We start from the raw sequence: 23169 nt of genomic DNA, 5'->3' as shown, positions 1-23169 counted from the left end.
CATGAAAACTATCACTATTACAACAATGGAGTATCTCAGTTTAAAAGGACAGAGGCTTCCTGTGATAATGAATTAACTCTTCTTTAAAAGCAGCTCTTGTGATAAAAGTTAAATGTAATAAGATTACAAGTTCTTCTACCTATCAGACAGTCTTGTTTCACAATTATATCAAAGCCTATAGCAGACAGAACAAGTATATTTTATCCATATAGATGAAAAGATGGAAGAGAAAAACTTTACTATAGTTGTGGAATTCACACTCTCAGGACTTACAGATCATCCAGAACTCCAGCTCATCCTCTTCCTGATGTTTCTAGCTATCTACCTATTCACCATCCTGGGCAACAGTTTATTGATCACAACAATCAGCATTGACTTCCACCTTCACACTCCTATGTATTTCTTCCTCAGCAATTTATCTTTTTTGGATATATGCTACACTTCTGTAACAGTTCCAAAAATGCTAGAGACTTTCCTGTTTGACAAGACTACCATTTTCTTCTCCAGCTGTGTGACTCAGATGTTTTGCTACGTGGCTTTGGCTGCCACTGAGTGCCTCCTCCTCGCTGTCATGGCCTATGATCGTTATGTTGCAATCTGCTATCCACTGCGCTACCAGCTGATCATGAGCCAGAAAGTTTGCATCCTCCTGGCTGTTGGGTCGTGGGTAAACGGCTTTCTCAACTCTGCCCTCCACACCACCCTGACTTTTCAGCTGCCATTCTGTGGCTCCCTGAAGATTGACCACTACTTCTGTGACATCCCACCACTCCTGAAGTTAGCATGTGTGGATACCTCTGCCAACCAGATTGCCGTCATGATGGCTGGGGGTGCTATATCCCTTGGCTCCTTCCTACTGACACTCATTTCCTATACCTTCATCATGTCCACCATTGTTAGGATTCGCAGCACCGAAGGGAAGCTTAAAGCCTTCTCTACCTGCGCCTCCCATCTCTTTGCAGTGACTCTCTTCTTTGGGACCATCTTCTTCATGTACCTGAGACCCTCTGGTAGTTACACCATGGAAACTGACCGGGTGGTATCTGTCTTCTACACTATTATTATTCCCATGTTGAATCCTGTTATCTACAGCTTCAGAAACAAGGATGTTAAGGGAGCCATGAGAAAGGTCCTGGAGACTTGTCTTGGCTTTACATGAACACACTTAATAGAGAGAGCAAGACACATCCAATCCACAGCCTTAATCCGAAATCTCTGCACTATGTATCAGAAATTCTTGACCTGTAGAAATACTTTATATTTTATTTCCCCACTACTACATATACTTCAAAATCTCTTTGAGTCCATCTTCTATATGCTTTTATACAATAAGATTATGTGTCTGTTTTTCTAAATAATAAAACTTAAAAGAGAACTGGAGTAGGCTCAAAGATGGAGATAGTCGTGTTGGCACTGATGATGGATGTGGTGATGCTAGTAGTGGTGGTGTTTGTGGTAGTGTTTATAGCGGTAGATGCACTATATCTAGAGATATGGTGGTGATATGGGTGGGGGAGATTATAATAGTATTAGTAGTGATAATAGTGCTGTAGATATCCTAAAGTTAATCATACTAGTAGAAGTGGTACTGAGGTTACTAATGGTAATACTGATGATGTGATGATTATGGCTTTAGTAGTAAAAATGGTGCTTATGCTGGAGATATTCACCATGATAGATGGTAGTCTAAAGCTGATTATAGTACCAGCACGGATGGAAGAGAAGAGCAAAATTATTTAAAGCTTCATAAACAAGTCAAGGCCTGGTTATTTAGCCAGACCTTGGGGTATTTACTCTGTTGTAAGGGTTATACGGGAGTTTATTGAATCTGCCTTATGAGGAATAAAAAGGTATTCTTGTACCCATTACAAATGAGCAAGCTTGTTTTAAAGAGTTTGTGTTAATAGATTTAGGTTTTATATGTTAGTTTGTTTGCAAGTATTGTATTTTGATTATTTTATAAATTGTACTGCATCATGATGGGAATCCGAATGGCAGAGAATCAAATGTGACAAAATAAATAATTGTTAGTAGTTGAAATGCTTGTGATATGGTTGTGATATGGATGGTGCTGATTATGATATTAGTAATAATGATGGAGTTGGTGCTGATGATTGCTCACCATGGCAGTGATTCTTGCGATGACTTAAAATTGATGGTGCTGAAGGTGGTGCTGCTGACTTTGGTTGTGATGATGTGGATAGAGGTGATGGTGATAGTTTTAGTATTGACGATGGTGCTGATGTTGATGTTGTCTGTGGTTATGGCAGTGCTGCTGCTAGTAACCAGCAGATGATACTATCAGTGCTGATGGTACTTGTAATGCTATTGCCAATGATGTGTTGGGGATATGGTAATATTATGATGAGGATGATGCTGGTGTTGCTGGTATTGTCGTGGAGGAAGTAAAGGTATAGGGTTGATAATTCTGGAGGTAATAGGGGAGGAAAAGTTGATTGCTAGAAAGAAATTAATTTATCCCACCCCTAAGCTTTGCGTTTGTCCCTTAATGGTGTAGTATATTAGTTCAAGCTGATAGATTGTGATACACAGAACTATAAAAAAAATGAAAATGTATTTTATTTATTTAAATTTGAATAGCCACCTTTCTCATATACATCTAAGCAGGGTAAAAGTAAAAACAAACATTATAAATGACAAAATGTATAACTGTCCATGCTTAGAGCCAGGTTTACAATTTCTGAGAAAGGTAGAACAAAATAGAGATCAAAAAACCTGCAGGTCTCTTTCCTTGCACAACATTGAAATTACTCATCCTTTGCAGAAAGATTTAATTTCCTGCAACTTCTGGAAAAAAACGGAGTCCCCCAGAAAATATCATGCCAGCAAAATCTCCTGAAAAAAATATGTTGGACTTTAACTCAATACTTAAATTTCGCATTTTGAGGGCAAAAAGATGCACAAATTTAAAACTGTGCAAGCAAACTAACTTGCAAACTATGGCCACTTTTTTATTCTACTTTTGCTTAACATTGTAATCTGGTTCTGAGTTGAATAACCAGGAAATGTTGGAAGATCTGGAACTCAAACAGGAATCTCATGAGGAGGGTAATTTTCAGACAGACCACAGAGCAGTAAAGTTTGTAAGTACATTGTAAATGCCACCTGTACCAAGTATTTTCAAAATGAACTCATGCATGTAAGTTTGCTGTGAATATATGCAAGTAATGTATGTATGCACATACACTGACTCACATAAAGTTACTCCTCCTCTTCAGAGGAGTGTGACTTGTGCTCATACATTTACACGCATGCTTTTTAAAATCAGAAAGTATGAGCCAAATTTTAAAAGGTGCGCGCAGGCGTAGATTTGTTCGCGTAACCCAGTGCAAACAAATCTGTGCCTATTTTATAACATGTACGCGCTACCTCCCTTCCCCTATATAACCCTCCCCCCAGCCTTACCTAAATCCCCCCCCACACACACACCTTATTTCGGTGAGTTGCGCCTGCCCAAGGCAGGCGTAACTTATGGGCGCTGGCATGGCCGCTGTGCCGGAGGACTCAGGAACGCCCCGGCCATGCCCCCAGACCCACTCCTGGACCACTACCAAGCCTCCGGCCCTGCCCCCACACCGCCCATTTTTGAAAGTCCTGAGACATACGCGCGTCCTGGGGCTTGCGCGTGCCACCGAGCCTATGCAAAATAGGCTCGGCACTCACAGGGCTAGGTTTTCGGGGGTTATGCGCATATCGTACGCTCGTAACCCTTTGAAAATCTACCCCTATGTGTGTAAGTGCCGACTGTGCCCCAACAATGCCCTCTGCCTCTCCTCAGTTCACATAAAAGTATGCTCCCAACCAGGTTACATGCACACTTTCACAAGCACTGAGCCCGAGACTATTTTAAGCATTTAAATGCATAACATTGAGTTTTTTTGACATAAATGGCTTCGATCATTCAGCCCATAAAGTGGAGGTCTAAGAGGTCAACTCACCTAATTTGAGGTCAGTAAGGAGACCGTGGCAAATAAGATTCAAACCTTGGGTTGAGACTGTGCATGTGGCCGAACAGTGGTAAAATTGGTGGTAAAGGATAATATAATAAGGCATTTGGAGCCAGGCCAGCTCCAACTGGTGGATGCCTTATCAGCCTCATTACTATATGTATGACTCTCATTATGCCTTTTCTTATATGCAAAGTTGTTTGGATAATATCAGCACAAAGGACAAGAAGCCAAAAATGTCTGCCCACACTTCTGTCTTTACTTTGCTTTATTTGCTTATTGTCTTCACCACTTATTCAGTCCAGCTCCATGGGATGAAAACCTTAGAACTTACATGCACTATAAAAAATGAGTATTGCAGGGCACACATAATCATTAGTAGTTGTAGAAGCTAAAAATATTGGGCCGGATTTTATAAATTTGTGCGAGGGTGTACTTTTGTTCGCGGCTGGTGCGCGAACAAAAGTACGCTGGATTTTATAAGATATGCGCGTAGCCGTGCATATCTTTTAAAATCCGGGGTCGGCACGCGCAAGGGGTTGCACATTTGTGCAACCTGCGCGTGCCGAGCCCGGCGCGCGTTGCCTGTTCCCCCCCCGAGGCCGCTCTGAAATCGAAGCGGCCTCGGAGGGAACTTTCCTTCGCCCTCCCCCCACCTTCCCCTCCCATCCCCTACCTAACCCACCCCTCCCCGGCCCTATCTAAACCCCCCCCCTACCTTTGTTGGCAGATTTCCGCCTGCTTTCAGCTGGCGCACCATCACCAGACCTGGGGGCTGGTCCGGGGGCCTCGACCACGCCCCCAGGCCGGCACCACGCCCCGGTCCCACCCTGAACCGCCCCTGACCCCGGACATGCCCCGGACACGCCCCCGGACAAGCCCCTCCCCGCCCCTTTTATGAAGCCCGGGGACTTACGCGTGTCCCAGGGCTGTGCGCGCGCCGGCAGCCTATGCAAAATAGGCGCACCGGCACGCGAGGGCCCTGCGCAAGTAAATCCGGCCGGATTTACGCTCGCAGGGCATTTAAAATCCGGCCCACTATGTATTGCATTCTTTACAGGCAAGCATATATGCAAACCCCCATGTCAGCATTCACTGTCTTTAAGAGCTGTCCTGGCCATAAAAGAGTAGCACACCCAACTCAAATGGTTGAGTACAAATTTAACTTGTTGATTTATTTTAGAAACATTTTATTCCACTCATAACAGAAAACTGTGCTGAGTGGGCTACAATAAAACATTCATAATAAAAATGCTAACGAAAAAAATTTTTTTGAAGAAGCCCATGCCACTTTCCCAGTGCCAGAGTAGTCTGACAGCTCAGACGTATTTAAAACAGGACCAAGTAGTACTAAAAAATTAAATGGAGAGTGAAAAAGTCTCATATTTTCACTGCATGTCATGCCATGGAGTGCCTTACACAGACAAGCTCCTGAAAAAGAGGAAAACTAAACAGTCACAGTAAGCCAACTACTTCTTATCATTTAAAAACACAGAAACATAGAACATTTCAGCAGATAAAACCCATAAGGTTCATCCTATATTCCTAACTCCATCTCCCAATCCCACTTACCGCAAACCTTAATACTTTTCCTCATCCAAAGAGATCCCCTTTTCTTGTCATTTATTCATTTATTGGATTTATAATCTACCCTTCCAGATCTCAGGGAGGAGTACAAGAAATATATGCAATACAAAATGGTAAAATAATATAAAACACCCTAAAAATAGAAAGTGCCAAGATAAACAGGATATGCAGCATACACTAGACTATAGGCATCAGAACAGGCTCGGCCAGACAGGCCATGGTCCAATTAAATTTGAGGCAGGGCAGGATAGCGATTCTGTGTGTAGAGAGACTGCCTTACAAAGGATGTATTATTTTAGAGTCTTCTGGAGTACATAATGATCTGGGTGCGGGGAAACCTGGGGAATAATCAAAGTGGTTGGTGTGAACCAAAGTTTTATGGTTTTTGATGTAGTATAATTGAACGACCACTGGATTATGTCTTGTATGAGCGAATATTGTATCTAATGTTCTGTGGTTGAATTTAAGTGTGTATGTTCCTTTAAATACTTGGGTTTTGATGACATAGTAAGCAGGTAATATAAAAGAGGGCACTTTTGGAGGGGTTTTGTCTTTTCTTCCCCTGGCCTTTCCAAAGTTGGGTGAGTTATTGGCTTCTCCAGAGAATGTGATTGTTTAGAGTACTCAGCCTGCAAGCTGAGAGGCCCAGGCACCCTCCAAGTGGAGTGGGACCCTATAGGGGCCCTTCTCATCAAGGGGAGAGGCTCAAGCTTATGAAAATGAAGATATTATACCCTCATTCAGAGGAATCTACCCGGGAGGTGCATCAGGAGTCCAGGAGAAGGAGTTCCAGAGATGGGCGAGTTCTCAAAGGGAAATGCACCAGAGGTTCAGGTAGTGCAACTGTTTGGGAAATCTGCACTGGGAGGACCAGGCAATTGGGTACCTGAAGAGGAGTGAGTAAATCATGTTTATCTGATATCATGTTCACAGACAAAATATCAAAGTTAATACCAACCAATCCCCCAGCATGCCCGGAAAGGCCAAATCCCCACATCACAACACCCCCCCCCCCCCTCCCTTAGACCAGCTTTGACCTCATTGCCTCGACAGAAGTCAAAAAGATTTTACAAAAAAATCAACTCCGCCGCCACCCTCTAGACCCCATCCCAGTCAAAACCCTCAAGCTAATCCCTGAAGGCATCGCCAAACCTATAGCCAACATAATAAACACATCCCTCGAACAAGGCCTCTTTCCCGAAACCCTCAAGTGTGCCGTAATAAAACCCATTTTAAAAAACTACAACTGAACCCATCCTACCCTACTAACTATAGACCCATCTCGAACCTTTCCTTTATATCGAAGATCCTGGAAAAAATTGTCAACCACCAACTCTTAGAACACCAGGAAACACACAAAATCCTTTACCCCACTCAACAAGGATTCAGGAAATCACTCAGCACCGAAACACTACTACTATCCCTCACAGACACCACCCTGAGAGGTCTTGACGCCGGACACTCCTACCTTCTGATACTACTGGAAATCTCTGCCGCCTTCAACACCATCAACCACAACTCTTTACTAACCCAACTAAAGGAAATCGGACTAGGCGACAAAACCATAAAATTGTTTAAAACCTACTTATCTAATAGATCCTACAAAGTGTGACTAAACAACAGCGAATCTAAACAGTTCCCACTCCCCCATGGCATACCACAGGGTTCTTCTCTCTCCTCCACCCTATTTAACATATACATGCTCCCCCTCTGGAAACTCCTCTCCAGCCTGAACTTCTACTACTTCGTCTACGCAGATGATGTCCAGATACTACTCCCCATGAAAGAAAACATGCAACGCATCCTACTGTTGCAGGAATCTTACACAGCCCAAATAAAAAACCTCCTTTCGCAGCTATCCCTCACATTCAATCACACAAAAACTGAAATACTTTACATAACAATCAAGCACCTCACAAAGAACATCCAAGACCCCACGATCTTTCAACCATTCAGCCAGCGCATTACCGAAGTAAAAGACCTAGGAATCACATTGGACTCAGAGCTCAACCTAAAAAAAAACATATCAACGCAACAATGAAAGAGGGCTACTTCAAGCTACAAGTCCTCAAGAAACTCAAACCCCTCCTCTTCAATCAAGACTAGAGGACAGTACTCTAATCCCTATTATTCTCGAAACTAGACTACTGCAACTCCCTCCGCCTTGGGCTCCCTTCATCCACCCTCAAATCCCTGCAACTACTCCAAAATGCAGCAGCCAGATGCCTAACAACAGTCGATCCTCCCAAATCACACCCATCCTCAAAGACCTCCATTGGCTCCCAATAACTCACAGAATCCAATTCAAAGCCCTAACCCTACTATACAAATCAATCTACAATAAAAATACAGAATAAGAACATAAGAAATTGCCATGCTGGGTCAGACCAAGGTCCATCAAGCCTAGCATTCTGTTTCCAACAGAGGCCAATCCAGGACACAAAAACCTGGCAATTACTCAAATACTAAGAAGATCCCATGCTACTGATGCAATTAATAGCAGTTGCTATTCCCTAAATAAACTTGATTAATAGCCATTAATGGACTTCTCCTCCAAGAACTTATCCAAACCTTTTTTGAACCCAGCTACACTAACTGCACTAACCACATACTCTGGCAACAAATTCCAGAACTTTATTGTGCGTTGAGTGAAAAAGAATTTTCTCCGATTAGTCTTAAATGTGCTACTTGCTAACTTCATGGAATGCCCCCTAGTCCTTCGATTATTCGAAAGTGTAAATAACCGATTCACATCTACTCATTCAAGACCTCTCATGATCTTAAAGACCTCTATCATATCCCCCCTCAGCCGACTCTTCTCCAGGCTGAACAGCCCTAACCTCTTCAGCCTTTCTTCATAGAGGAGCTGTTCCATTCCCTTTCTCATTTTGGTTCCCTTTCTCTGTACCTTCTCCTTCACAACTATATCTTTTTTGAGATGCAGCGACCAAAATTGTACCCAGTATTCAAGGTTCGGTCTCACCATGGAGTGATATAGAGGCATTATGACATTTTCCGTTCTATTAACCATTCCCTTCCCAATAATTCTTAACATTCTATTTGCTTTTTTGACTGCTGCAGCACACTGAGCCGACGATTTTAAAGTATTATCCACTATGATGCCTAGATCTTTTTCCTGGGTGGTAGTTCCTAATATGGAACCTAACATCGTGTAACTACAGCAAGGGTTATTTTTACCTATATGCAATACCTTGCACTTGTCCACATTAAATTTCATCTGCCATTTGGATGCCCAATCTTCCAGTCTTGCAAGGTCCTCCTGTAATGTATCACAGTCTGCTTGTGATTTCACTACTCTGAATAATTTTGTATCATCCGCAAATTTGATAACCTCACTCGTCGTATTCCTTTCCGGATCATTTATATATATATTGAAAAGCACCGGTCCAAGTACAGAACCCTGAGGCACTCCACTGTTTACCCTTTTCCACTGAGAAAATTGACCATTTAATCCTACTCTGTTTCCTGTCTTTTAAACAGTTTGTAATCCACGAAAGGACATCGCCTCCTATCCCATGACTTTTTAGTTTTCATAGAAGCCTCTCATGAGGGACTTTGTCAAACGCCTTCTGAAAATCCAAATATACTACATCTACTGGTTCACCATTATCCACATGTTTCTTAACCCCTTCAAAAAAATGAAGCAGATTTGTTAGGCAAGACTTCCCTTGGGTAAATCCATGTTGACTGTGTCCCATTAAATCATGTCTTTCTATATGCTCTACGATTTTGATCTTGTGAATAGTTTCCACTATTTTTCCCAGCAGTGAAGTTAGGCTCACTGGTCTATAGTTAGTTACCCGGATCGCCCCTGGAGCCTTTTTTTAATATTGGGGTTATATTGGCCACCCTCCAGTCTTCAGGTACAATGGATGATTTTAATGATAGGTTACAAATTTTAACTAATAGATCAGAAATTTAATTTTTTAGTTCCTTCAGAACCCTAGGAGGCATACCATCCAGTCCAGGTGATTTACTACTCTTTAGTTTGTCAATCTGGCCTACTACATCTTCCAGGTTCACAGTGATTTCGTTCAGTTCGTCTGACTCATCACCCCTGAAAACCATCTCCGGAACTGGTATCTCCCCAACATCCTCATTAGTAAACACGGAGGCAAAGAATTCATTTAGTCTTTCTGCAAAGACCTTATCTTTCCTAAGAGCCCCTTTAACCCCTCTGTCATCTAATGGTCCAACCGACTCCCTCACAGGTTTCTTGCTTTGAATATATTTTAAAAAGTTTTTATTATGAGTTTTTGCCTCTATGGCCAACTTCATTTAAAATTCTCTCTTTGCCTGTCTTATCAATGTTTTACACTTACCTTGACAATGCTTATGTTTTATCCTATTTTCTTCAGACGGATCCTTCTTCCAATTTTTTATTCTGCCTTGAAGAGGAAGCCTGAACTTTACTGGCTGAGGAGGGAGAGGAGGAGCGTTACTGGAAAGGGTGAATTTCCAGGGAATTGAGGAGCACAAGAAATAGAGGTTTAGATTTAAGAGCTGTAGGAACACTGGGGGCAAAGACAAGGACTACTGGGAAATTTATAGGGAGGGGCTGGGAATGGAGAATCAGGATTAACAGGGCAGAGAGAAGGAGGGGGTAAGAGAGAAAGAGCCCCATTCTCTCTATCTGCCTTTTCCTCCTTTCCCCAGTGATTCTGCATCCCCAATCCCCAGCCATCCTTCACCTCCCATTGTTCATTGAGTGTGTTAAGAATGTGAAGAATGTGTTTGTGTATTTATGTGTGAGAGAGAGAGAGTTCTCGCCTGGCCCTGGTCCCGTCCCTTTGCACAGGTCACACCTGACCCTGGCTCTGCCCATCTCAGTCTCCTCCATACTTCCTTTTTGTCTACAAATTAAGCCCTGGCCTCATATGAGTACAGCGGCCGTGTTCCCTGTGGATTTTTTTCTATCTGGGAACATGGCTGTGACATGGTCCTGGCACTCAAGCTGCATCAGAATTGTCATGCGCAGGCCCACAGGAGGCACAGAGGCCAAAGAAGATGCATGGACACTAGGGGACAAGAATTCTCCATGGAGTTCATGCTTATCTGACACAAGACTTATTGTGAGATGAAAGGTGAGACGAGGGGAAGGGATCTTCCCAGGAAGCCACCTCTGGAACAGCACCCATGGTTGAAGAGGCCCCGGCTGGAATCAGAGCAGGAGTCTCCAGTAATTGAGGCATTAGTGTCCCTAGATGCCTACAGCAACCTGAGAGTGGGAATGGGAGTCATGGGAGGAAGCAGCAGAAGGATGTTGACCTCTTCAGCTGGGGAGGATTCAAATGAGGTTATTTAAAAGAGAGAAGCTGGGAGCTCTCATGGCAAGAGTCTCAAAGAGGATTTGCAGCTGACTGAAAAGCAACCAAAGGATGCTATCCTAGCAGGGATAAAGAAGCTTACCAGGGCATTTTTCATACCTCCAGCTATCCTGAATATGATTGGTGCTGAGTAGGACAAGCCAGATTTAGCAATAAGGTTTAAATCTGGTTAAGATGGAGCCTGTCCCTTCGGAAAAAAACTCCCCCTTCCCCAGCCTAACCTCAGCTGCCTAGGTGCCACTCTGCTCTTCCCACCGAGATCAAAGCTCGAGGCGATTCCTGTAGGTCTGCAGGTTTGGTGGCGGCCAGCAACTCTGGGATCATGATTGAAGGAGAGTTCGGGGGAGCGCATGTCCAGTTGGCGAGGCTACCACATGCAGAGGTCAGGTCAGTGGTAGCATTGAGCTGGTAGGGTGAACAACCAAAAGGAATAGGGCCGAAGGAGGAGCACTGAGGCCATAGTGCAGGTGTTTGCTCAGGATGGGTAGTGCAGGCATGACTTAGGCGGGCTTATGTTCTGGAAGTAAAGGCATGAGAGTCCGGCAGCCATATGACGGGCTGTGCCTCCTGGCTTATGAAAGCGCACAGTGATTTCCAGGGCTGGGGCTTTTGGCAAAGCAGAGTGGAAGATTGTTACCTGTCACCTGTCCTGCCTTCCCATTAGTGGCACTGGATGAGCCTGTTCGAGCACCCATTAGGGATGTGAATCGTGTCCTCGATCGTCTTAACGATCGATTTCGGCTGGAGGGGGAGGGAATCATATTGTTGCCGTTTGGGGGGGTAAAATATCGTGAAAAATCGTTAAAAATCGTTAAAAATCGAAAATCGAAAAAACCGGCACATTAAAACCCCCTAAAACCCACCCCCGACCCTTTAAATTAAATCCCCCACCCTCCCGAACCCCCCCCAAATAACTTAAATAACCTGCGGGTCGTTAAAAATCGAAAAATCGAAAAACCGGCACATTAAAACCCCCTAAAACCCACCCCGACCCTTTAAATTAAATCCCCCACCCTCCCGAACCCCCCCCAAATAACTTAAATAACCTGCGGGTCCAGCGGCGGTCCGGAACGGCAGCGGTCCGGAACGGGCTCCTGCTCCTGAATCTTGTCATCTTCAGCCGGCGCCATTTTTCCAAAATGGCGCCGAAAAATGGCGGCGGCCATAGACGAAAAGATTGGACGGCAGGAGGTCCTTCCGGACCCCCGCTGGACTTTTGGCAAGTCTCGTGGGGGTCAGGAGGCCCCCCACAAGCTGGCCAAAAGTTCCTGGAGGTCCAGCGGGGGTCAGGGAGCGATTTCCCGCCGCGAATCGTTTTCGTACGGAAAATGGCGCCGGCAGGAGATCGACTGCAGGAGGTCGTTCAGCGAGGCGCCGGAACCCTCGCTGAACGACCTCCTGCAGTCGATCTCCTGCCGGCGCCATTTTCCGTACGGAAACGATTCGCGGCGGGAAATCGCTCCCTGACCCCGCTGGACCTCCAGGAACTTTTGGCCAGCTTGTGGGGGGCCTCCTGACCCCCACGAGACTTGCCAAAAGTCCAGCGGGGGTCCGGAAGGACCTCCTGCCGTCCAATCTTTTTCGTCTATGGCCGCCGCCATTTTCGGCGCCATTTTGGAAAATGGCGCCGGCTGAAGACGACAAGATTCAGAGCAGGAGCCCGTTCCGGACCGCTGCCGTTCCGGACCGCCGCTGGACCCGCAGGTTATTTAAGTTATTTGGGGGGGGGGTTCGGGGGGGTGGGGGGATTTAATTTAAAGGGTCGGGGGTGGGTTTTAGGGGGTTTTAGTGTGCCGGCTCACGATTCTAACGATTTATAACGATAAATCGTTAGAATCTGTATTGTATTGTGTTCCATAACGGTTTAAGACGATATTAAAATTATCGGACGATAATTTTAATCGTCCTAAAACGATTCACATCCCTAGCACCCATGCTTGCATTGAGCTCCTTGTGGACCATCCCCCAACTGATGTGGAGGCCAGCGGCCTTTTTGCTGAGGGCAATGATAAAGCAGCGCTAGGAGACACAAGGGGATGAGGGTGATTGGGCAGCTTTTCATCAGTCAGCAATAATAGGGTGCCTAGATGCTCCCCCTCCCCAATGCCACATTAGTTACTGGAATTGGGGATATGCCTTGACCTGGCCATCCCCTACCATGTTGAGTTCTAGCATTGACTTGAGGTGCCATTGGTTCTTCTACAGCAGTGATGTTGATTAGTGGCTCCCATGCTGGACTGGTGTACACTGAAACTATAGCGCATGCCTGCAGTTTCCTGTGCAGCTTTCAGAGTAATGGAATCATTAAAAAAAAAATAATACATATATATATGCAGTGTTGCCTACCCACAGGTGTATGGCTGATCCCATCGAGTAAATCTGGATCTCCCAGGGATAGCAGGGACTTGCTTCATCTGCCTAGTTAGTGGTGGGTTGTGGGTTTTTTCCCCCAGAAACTCATCAAAACCTTGTTTAAGCCCCATTGCATTGAGCATGTTCTCTGGCAATAGTTTCCAAAGAATGATCATACATTGGGACAGTGTTTTCTGAAGCTGCTGGTTGTTGGTTTCATTGAGTGTCCCCTTGCTTTGGCTCATTTATATATGGATATTCTGGGTTTATTTCTCCAGATCAGACTCAGCAGTGGGGTCTTGCCTGGTGGAGGCCATGAAACTGTCTCGTTTGCTAAGAAAACACAACATATGTTGTGGAATTGAGGAAGTAGAAGATTTGATTTACTCCCTGCCGCTTAGGCGAAATGCTGGCCAGGTTGGAGTATATTTATAAAAGGACATTTGAAGCATGAAAAACATTTTCACAAGATTTGCCACACTACATCAAAGCTAAGTATTATCTAATAAAAAGATATTCAATTTTTTACTTATATAAGAATGATGGCTTAAAGATGGCTTTTTAAGAAATATGCTAGTTGCTTCCCAAGAATTTACAATGAATACTTTTTTTTTTTTTTTAATGATTTAAAGATATGGTAAAAAAAAATGTGTTATGATTCACATAGAGATAAAAAATGTTTTAAAAGGAGGTTTTTCTGACTATTGATTTTGCCCATTGCTGGATCTGTGAGATTTCACGAACCTGGCATCTGAGGTCCTTTCCTCCAAAACAAAAAAAAGTTTTTTATGTGACGTTTCTATAAAGATTTGGGGTACCATTCTCTCTTTTTTGTTACCTATTACCCCATATTCCTCTGAAAATTATGGACTATATACAGCAATGGCGGAATGAGTGGGTACAGGAGTACATAGAGATCAAGACTCTAAAAGATTAAAATGTACATCCGCACTCATCCCATGTTTCAAGAGACTGATGAGAGAAGGCTAGAAAATAGGCAGGAATGCGCATAAACACTACCTTGGGGAGGGAGAAGGTATAATATGAAGAGAAGTTTTTCCCTGATGCTACCTTACAGGCCGATTCAGTAAAGTCCGTGGGAGAGCGGACGAACGCCCGCTCTCCTGGCACGCGCACTGGCCACTCGCCGGCGCGCACAATTCAGTATGTAAATTAGGTGGTGCGGTAGAAACAGGCAAAAGGATCGGCGGCTGTCAGCGGGTTTGACAGCCGACGCTCAATTTTGCCGGCGTCTGTTCTAGAGCCCACTGGCAGCCACGGGCTTGGAAACTGGACGCCAGTAAAATTGAGCATCCGGTTTTCGGCCCGACACCCGCCGGCTCATTTTAAAATGTTTTTTCTTTTTTTTTAACTTTGGGACCTCCGACTTAATATCGCCATGATATTAAGTCGGAGGGTGCACAGAAAAGCCGTTTTTGCTATCTGTGCACTTTCCCTGTGCCAGCAGAAACTAGAGCCTTGGCTGCACATTTTACTTACTGTATCGCGCGGGCATACCTAATAGGGCCCTCAACATGCATTTGCATGTTGAGGGCGCTGTTAGGTGCCGCGGGTTGGACGCGCGTTTTTTTCCCCTTACTGAATAAGGGGTAAGGGAAAACACGCGTCCAAGGGCAGGTTAACAGTGCGCTCCGTCGGAGCGCATTGTACTGTATCAGCCTGTTAGTAAGGAAACCCCATCCCAGACACTATCTGGCATATTAACTGAACATTCCTACCATAAGAATTGGAAATTACGCCTATTGCCAGTTTAATATAATGTTACTGAACTGTTTGGGGTTCTGTGCTCTCTTCTGCTTTGTTACAGGTTCTGGATCAAGGTGACCACTAAAGACGAGTGTGTTTAAGAAAAACATCAAGGAGGCCCTGTCCAGAGGAGACCCAAATAAAAGTTTTTTACCACTGGACTGGACAATACTTACCATATTAATGGGACTTATTGCCATTCACCTGCTATAAAGGTTCTCAATTATTGAGTAGTAAAATCTTTGATAAAAAGTTTTATTGATTTATTCTGCCATTTTGGTTGGGAATGAAAAATATTACCTGCTCAAAGGGAGGTATATTGATTTGGGGAAATGTTTGAAGGGACAAGAAAACACATTTATTGAGGAATGTTGTTTTGAAAAAAAATACTGTGCTATAAAGTTTCCATAAAAAGGTTTCTGACTTTCTCAGATTAAAGTGTATATACCCATATATTTGTGTTACATTGCAGATGAATGAATTTGGCAGTGGCTGGACGTGTTTGAGAAATATCTTGGCTAGTGACAATACTAATTGTACTAAATGTTTCTATTTCTTCTCTTATAATCTTTTCCCTTACTAGATCACTAGGATTTGGAAGCTTATGCAAATAGAAGCTGGTAATGCTGGAAGCACAAGATGATAGAGAGTTGGAAAGATCTTCCAGGTGAAGCTGAGAAGATTTAAAGTGTATAGTGTGGTGATATTTTATTGTGTACCCATCAGTCACAGGTGTGTTGCAGTGGCATATTTGCCATGGTAAACATGAATGAATTTCTAAGAAAATGAAATTCTTTGTATTTGATGCATGTGGAAAACATCTGCTACAATGATGGGAATTGGTGAGTTTTCTTTATGCTTCAGGGAGGAGTATGTGTTGGTGAGATGTTTTGGTTCCTGGTGTGATACATTTATGTTGCAGATGGAGAAATATCCTGAAGGATTAATTTGCATTCAGCCTTTTAACAGGAAAGAGGATTATATGTCTAATGTGTTTTCTTCCTTTTCAGGTTACAATTGGGACAAATGTGATATGTGTTCTTTAACCATAGGCTAGTGAAAGAATCCTTATGCCACTGGATTGTGGAAGAATCCTTCCATTACCTAGCAGTGAGACTGCTTTGTAATAATGCAAGTTTCAAGTCTACCAATATTATTGGATGGCAATCTGGGTTTAAACTGTGACATTGTTATTTGTGGTGACCATTGCATAGAGGAATGGGACATGTTTGGAGAAGGTTATGGGATAGACGTTTTCCTTACAGGAACTGACACCTGGATGTTTATGAGTGTAACATGCTGGGACCTGTTAGTGTAATTGTGGGGGGTTTCTTTGAACACAGGGAGGTCGATATTCAAAAGCCATTTAGATAGATAAATGAAATGTTACTCAAAAAAAGTAGGACCATCATTCCACCCTGCGGCATTTGAACTTAATTTGAGTTCAATACTAATGCCTATCTAGGATCACTTATAATCATCAGTCTAGAATAGTAAATGTCCATAGGGAAATTTTTTTTATATATTTTTAGAAATGCTTTTCACACTTATCTACAACAGAGGAATTCAAAAATGGGAAGGAACTCAGATCTATACTTCCCTTTAAACAGTCCAGCAACAAAAAGATGCCCGACATGACATCATGTTTTGCGTTAAACTGCTTCAAGGGCTCCCGATGTAAATTCCTTTGTCGATATCTAAGATGATGGTCACAGCTTTTCTATGAATATAAAATATAAACAAATCTCTTATAAGAGCCACTTCACAAAACGAGGCAATGTTCATATTTGCAGCTAAAAATACTCACTGAACGCCAGAATGTCTCAGACATGTTGAGTAGGCTCGGTGGCACGCGCAAGCCCCGGGGCGCACGTAAATCCCGGGGCTTTCCTGGGGGGGCATGTCAGGGGCATGTCACGGCGGCACGTCATTTGGGGGTGGGGCCGAAGCTATAGTTCCGGCCCGGGGGCATTTCGGGGGCGTGACCGAGGCCTCCGAAATGGCTCCCGAGCCTGCGAATCGCGCGCCGGCAGCTGGCCCGGTGCTCGCAAGTTACGCCTGCCTCGGGCAGGCGTAACTTGTGCAACAAAAGTAGGGGGGTTTTAGGTAGGGCTGGGGGGGTGGGTTAGGTAGGGGAAGGGAGGGGAAGGTGTGGGGGTGGAAGGAAAGTTCCCTCCAAGGCCGCTCCGATTTTGGAGTGGCCTCAGAGGGAACGGAGGCAGGCTGTGCGGCTCGGCGCACGCAGGCTGCCGATTTTGCACAGCCTTTCATGCGCCGATCCCAGATTTTAACAGATCCGCACGTATCTATTAAAATCCCGCGTACTCTTGTTTGTGCCTGGTGCACGAACAAAAGTACGCGTGTGCACAAATTTGTAAAATCTACCCCTATGTGCGCCCAACACGCACATTTTTACTGTAAAAAATTAACATCTGCCCTGGAGCAGGCATTAATTCTTGAGGATCCTCAAAGGTTTACAGAAAAGCAGAAAATATTGTAAACCACTCCAGAAAATACTTCTTTTCTGTACTTCCTCCAACTTAAAATCATGCAATATTAAGTCAGAGGAACCGAGAAAAGAGAACGGTAAAAAAAAAAGAAAATTGAGTGTCTGTTTTCCTAACCCGCTGACAGCCACCTCTCCTGAGCGCCCAATGCTGAGGAGGTGCTAGGGACACAAATTTTCCCTGGTGCCCTTTTTTTACCATGGCAGCCCATTTAAATATTAAATTGCGTGCCTGGGAGAGGCACCATTTAATGTGTGCCAATATTGCATCGGCCTGTGTGTGGATGTGAAGACAGTTTAATTGGCAGTTTGGTGTACAGAGAATGGAGAACAACTGTCATTGCAAAAATCAGGATATAAAAACTATTGCAAATCCCATTGGAATCCTGGGACTCAGAAGTTAAGATATCTGGTGGGATGAAGAAGAGTTTTGAGAGACATTTACAAAGTAGTGTGCAGAAAGGGTCCATCTATTATTCTTTTCCTTTCTTCTATGTGCCCCTGGGTGCCAGTAAAAGGATCCGTCCTGCCTAGGGGTTACATAGGCAAATTTGAAATAGGTCAGTTCTGAAGAATATCTAAAGGAAGTCCAAGATATTTCTGTGCAGTCTGTATTGTTGCCTGTGTGGCAGAACCTCCCAATCTGGCAACCAGATAGCACTATCCCTGTACAGAACACACTCTAATAAGAAGCCATCCATACCTCTCATTCCCTACCACCTGGAAGGTCTAGATTGGATGCCTCAACACTATTTAGCCCGGCCATTTTAGAACACCTTAGAATCAGTTGAGGAAGCCTTTGAACAGTAAGGATTTTTAAATTTCACACTCTGGTGAGGCCTCCCAGCTTCACCCAAATGGAGTTTCATGTAGTTATTTATTTATTTTTATATACCGGTGTTCGATGTTACATATCACATCGGTTTACATTCCAACAAAAAATGCAGGAAATCAAGCTTTTCCTTTGTCAATACATTGAACAATAATAAGCATGGAAATTGTTAACAAGGGAGATAAAAATAAAGGAATGGTTAACACTAAGGTTTGCATGAAGGAGTGACCCTTTGTCGCGCCCCTTCGGCGTGCGGCGCCTGCTGGCTTGGCGCCTTTCAACGGTCCAGCTCTGATTGCTATGATGTCGGGGGAGGGGGCAGGTCTCACAATCATCGCTTTCCCCACAGTATTCTCTTCTCAGTTTCAAAGGCAGTTTTTTCAATTTTTTTTTCTTTTCTACCTTGGATGTTAGATGTTACAAGGTGTTCAGCATTCCCTGCCAGAGGGTCCTTCTCCTACTAATATACAGAGAGACAGATTTTTATACCTTATACTCTTTTATTTATTTATTTATTTGAAGAATTTTTTTTATACCGATATTAGTAGGGACATTATATCGGTTTACATCATAACTAAAGAGAGGAAAATACAATGAACAGGTGGAGGGGAGTGGGCTCACATAGGAACGAGTAAACAGTAAAAATTAGAGAGGAACAAAATGAGGGCTGCTCAAAGGACGAATGAGAGCCGTTAAACAATAATATGATAGTTTGGCAGTTGTGCCGAAAACTTTGTTCAAGATTAAGTAAATACTAATAGGCGGGGGAGGCCAGGGGTGGTTATGGGGGGTTATGGGGGGGGGGAGGAAGGGTAAGCTTGCTTGAAAAGCCAGGTTTTAATATTGGCCCTGAATTTAGAAGCGCAGGTCTCGAGCCGGAGGTTGGAGGGTAATGAATTCCAGAGTGTGGGTCTAGCAATGGAGAGGGCTCGGTCCCTTGTGGAAGTGAGGTGTGCCTTTTTTAGGGAAGGCACATGGAGGGTCCCATTGTTGGAGGTTCTGGTGGAATGGTTAGATCATATTGGACTGAAGGGCTCATCAAGCCAATTTGAGTTGTGGGTGTATATGGCTTTGTGGACCACAGTCAGGGTTTTGTAGAGGATGCGTGCAAGTTTTTCAGGATGGGGGTGATGTGGTCATATTTACGGGTGTTAGAGATAGTTCTCGCTACAGCGTTCTGTAGCATTTGGAGAGGTTTTAAGGAGGAATAGGGGAGACCTAGGAAGAGGGCATTGCAGTAGTCCAATTTTGTTGAGAGAGTGGCTTGAATGACAGTACGGAAATCAGCAGCGTGAAGCAAGGGTTTTAGTTTTTTCATAACATTAAGTTTGAAATAGCCTTCCTTTAGGATCAGATTGATGTGTTTTTTTAGGTTCAGTTGTTGGTCAATCTGAACCCCGAGGTTTCTTGCACAGGGCTGTGAAAGAAAGGCATTATAGGCAGGGTCATTTGTAAGTGCAGGTTTGGGGGGTGAGTGTTGTGAGATAAGGAGCAGTTCTGTTTTACAGGCGTTTAAGGCAAGGTGAAGGTCGGTGAGGAGTGCATTGATGGAGGCGAGGCAGTTTTTCCAGAAGTCAAGGGCATTGGTCAGGGAATCCTGGATGGGTATGATGATTTGCACGTCGTCAGCATATAGGTAGAATTTGAGGCCGAGATCTGATAGGAGTTGGCAGAGGGGAATAAGATATATATTGAAGAGGGTGGAGGAGAGGGAGGAGCCCTGGGGAACTCCTTGAGAGAGAGCATAGTGGGTAGAGTCGGCATTGCCTATTTTGACTGAGTATTTTCTATTAGCAAGATAGGATGTAAACCATTGGAGTGCGGTGCCAGAGAAGCCGATGCAGGCTAAGCGGGAGAGGAGGCGATTATGGCTTATAGTGTCAAAGGCGGCAGAGATATCCAAGAGAGCCAGGATGTAGGATTGTCCTTGGTCCATGCCTCTGAGGAGGAAGTCAGAGAGGGAAAGCAGGAGGGTTTCAGTGTTGAGGAGTTTACGAAAGCCGAATTGGGAGGAGTGCAGTATCTTGTTGGCTTCCAGATAGTCTGTTAGTTGGGTGTTAACCACTTTCTCCATGATTTTTAAATGAAGGGAAGATTGGAGAAGGGTTTGACAGCTGCATGTTTATGAGGGTCAGGGACTATGCCAGAGGAGAGGGAGCAGTTGATAATGTCAGCTAAAGGTTTAGTAATGGTGTCAGGTATCATAAGGAGGGCTTTGATAGGGACAGTATCAGAGGGGTGGGTTGCCGGTTTGATCTTTTTGAGGATCAAAGCTATTTCAGTGGAGGAGGTGAGGTCAAGGGAGTTGAGGGTAGCAGTAGTTAAGCGTGGGCTCACGGGTGGGGGGATGGGGTCGGGGGTAAATCTGAGGAGTATGTTGGCTATTTTGTTGTGAAAGTAGAGTGCTAGTTCTTCGCATTTACTACTTGCTTTTGAGGTGAAAGGCCTTTCAACAGAGACTAAAGACCTGCGAGCCCACTCTAAACCCTAGGATGGCAAGCACCAGTGATGGATCCTGCAGCGAAAGACAGTGAGGGCAGAAGATTGATCCAGTTTAACTTGAAGTAGTATTTTTTGGACTTGAGCAGAGTGGGAAGGCTTTTGGATCCCCCTTCCCCACTGGGATTGCAGTGCCAAGACCTAGCCTGATCCCACTGACATTCCGCCAAGAGAAGTCCCCCTAAAATAACAATAAACTGAAGATGGAAGAATAAGATTGGGAGAACCCAAGCGGATCGCCATACACAAACCCTCAAGGAATCAAGACGGGCTGGGTGTCCGAGGAAGAAGGTGATCAAAGTTAGGATTTATGCAGGATTCCACAATGATTCCCGGATAGCCGCTGGGAGAGTTAGCGCATTCAATATCATCATGGACTCTATCCAGAGGTCTGAATAAAGGAGACCTACCTACAGAGGAAAGTCATTCATGTACCATCAGTCAGATGTAAATTCACACTTTTGGAGAATGGACTTTAATTTATGATTACCACTCAGTAAACTTTTCTTTAACACCCAGAGCTAGAGTTATTACAGCCTCTCACCTCATGAGAAGCAACTACAGTCTACACACACCCTGGGAGCCTTTCAGCATCATCTGGGCCACAAGCAAGAGCTTTCCCCCATAAAAATGATCCCCACAGGGATTGAGAGTCAAGCATGGGATAGAATTGCTAACCGGAGCAGCCCCTGACAATATAAATTAGTTGTGTACCCTAAAGGAGTAATTACTTCCAAAAAAAAGGGCTACACCTCTTTTAATCTTTTAAGAGCTCAGCATTCTGCAAGAGACTTATTTGAAATGTATGCTAAGAGTTCATGCATAACAAACTCTAATCCTTGAATAATCCAAAATGGACAAGGATCTCAAACTGCAAAACTAATGCAAAATGTGACCAAACTACAGGTGGAGCCTCCATCTCTGTGCCATCTTCTATACTGTTACCAAAGAAATGAGCTCTAAGATTGGCAACTTTATCATTTATTTATTTATTTGTTTATTTATTTGTTTGTTTGTTTGTTTGTTTAGACCATTTATATTCCACTGATCCACAAATCTCAGCAGATTCATAAAAATAATTTGATACATCCTCATAATCAATAGCTGGATCTAAAGGCTCAACAGGTTTATTCAGTAATTTCTATACTGTATAAAATAATTTGTTTGCACAATTAAGTGAGCCTTTTATCAGATCAGAATAAACTCAATTAACTGCTCATCCTTAGATACTGATACCAGGAAGGGCTCAGGTTCCTCTGGGCCTTGATGTCAGTGACAGACACCACATTCTCTTGGAGAACACAGGTACGTTTGTCACCCCCATGGGCAGAAGGTAGGAGTTCCAATCCTGAGAAAGGATCTTAACAGTCTTGAAAGGTTGTATCTGAAGGCATTCATTATCCTAATAAAGGTGTCATTTCTGCTCTACTATCTGATTAGTTTTCTTTGTAATTAATTATGCATTTCTTATAACAGTTTGTGCAATTTTTTTAATTCCATCTACCCTATCCTCATTAATGATCTCCAAGCAATCACAATATAATAATAGCTCTAGTCCCTGGCTGATCATTGATACAATACTTAGGTATGGTATAAACTGAAGGAGTGGCAGACACATCTGACAAAAAGACCAAGCAGGTGAGTACAGGATGCTCACAACCAGTTTGTGTGCCTGATCAGGAAGTGCACTAGAGAACGGCCACTGTAAAGAACTGAAGGTAAGGAAATAGTTTTGAATTTAAATAATATCTTTTTTTATAGTAAAATTCCTAACTCACTTCTCGACTATAGTATTTTAGAAACAAATATACAGCCGGTCCTGACTCTCCAGGTGTACTGCATCTTCGAAGCAAGAGAGAAGAGGAAAAAAAAAGTTATTGTTATAAGCTTTGGGCCTGATTTTAAACAGTCTTTACATACTTAAAATTGGGTTTTGCACGTGTAAATGCACTTTATCTGTGTAAGTGGGCTTTTAAAATTGCTACAATATATGCCTTTGAATAGTCCATAGAATTTACCCAAGTAAGTGCACTTTATGTGCTTAAATGCTTTTTGAAAATTTCTACAATAATAGTTACATTTACACCTATAAATCCTTTTGAAAATTGTCCCCATTATTTGTACACTGGTTATACTGAGTTTGAAGATAAATTAATCAAGATGACATGGAAAGTCAGCGGCAGAGCAGAATGAGAATTCAAAGTGAGGTGAGTAACATTATCTCCCTATCACTCATTTCCACTCCTGGCTCTTAGCTGCCAAATTCTCACCCATTTCCCAAGCTTTCTTAAGCCATGTCTCATTTTGTTC

At 43.6% G+C, this 23169-nt stretch overlaps 1 protein-coding gene across 1 annotated transcript; it reads left to right on the top strand.

Annotated features, from left to right (window-relative positions):
• Positions 1–220: 220 nt before the first annotated feature.
• Positions 221–1159, top strand: LOC115081306 (olfactory receptor 5A2-like). Its single transcript, XM_029585794.1, has one exon. The coding sequence runs from the start codon at positions 221–223 to the stop codon at positions 1157–1159; it is 939 nt and encodes a 312-aa protein (XP_029441654.1).
• The last annotated feature ends 22010 nt before the right edge of the window (positions 1160–23169 follow it).

Source organism: Rhinatrema bivittatum, chromosome 1 (assembly GCF_901001135.1).
Source record: "Rhinatrema bivittatum chromosome 1, aRhiBiv1.1, whole genome shotgun sequence".
In the NCBI taxonomy this organism is placed as follows: domain Eukaryota; kingdom Metazoa; phylum Chordata; class Amphibia; order Gymnophiona; family Rhinatrematidae; genus Rhinatrema; species Rhinatrema bivittatum.
Note: the sequence above shows the minus strand (reverse complement) of the source record. Positions and strands in the feature narration are given on the sequence as shown.

Coding starts and splice junctions, on each gene's coding strand:
- LOC115081306 (XM_029585794.1), top strand. CDS start 221: ATGGAAGAGAAAAACTTTACTATAGTTGTGGAATTCACACTCTCAGGA.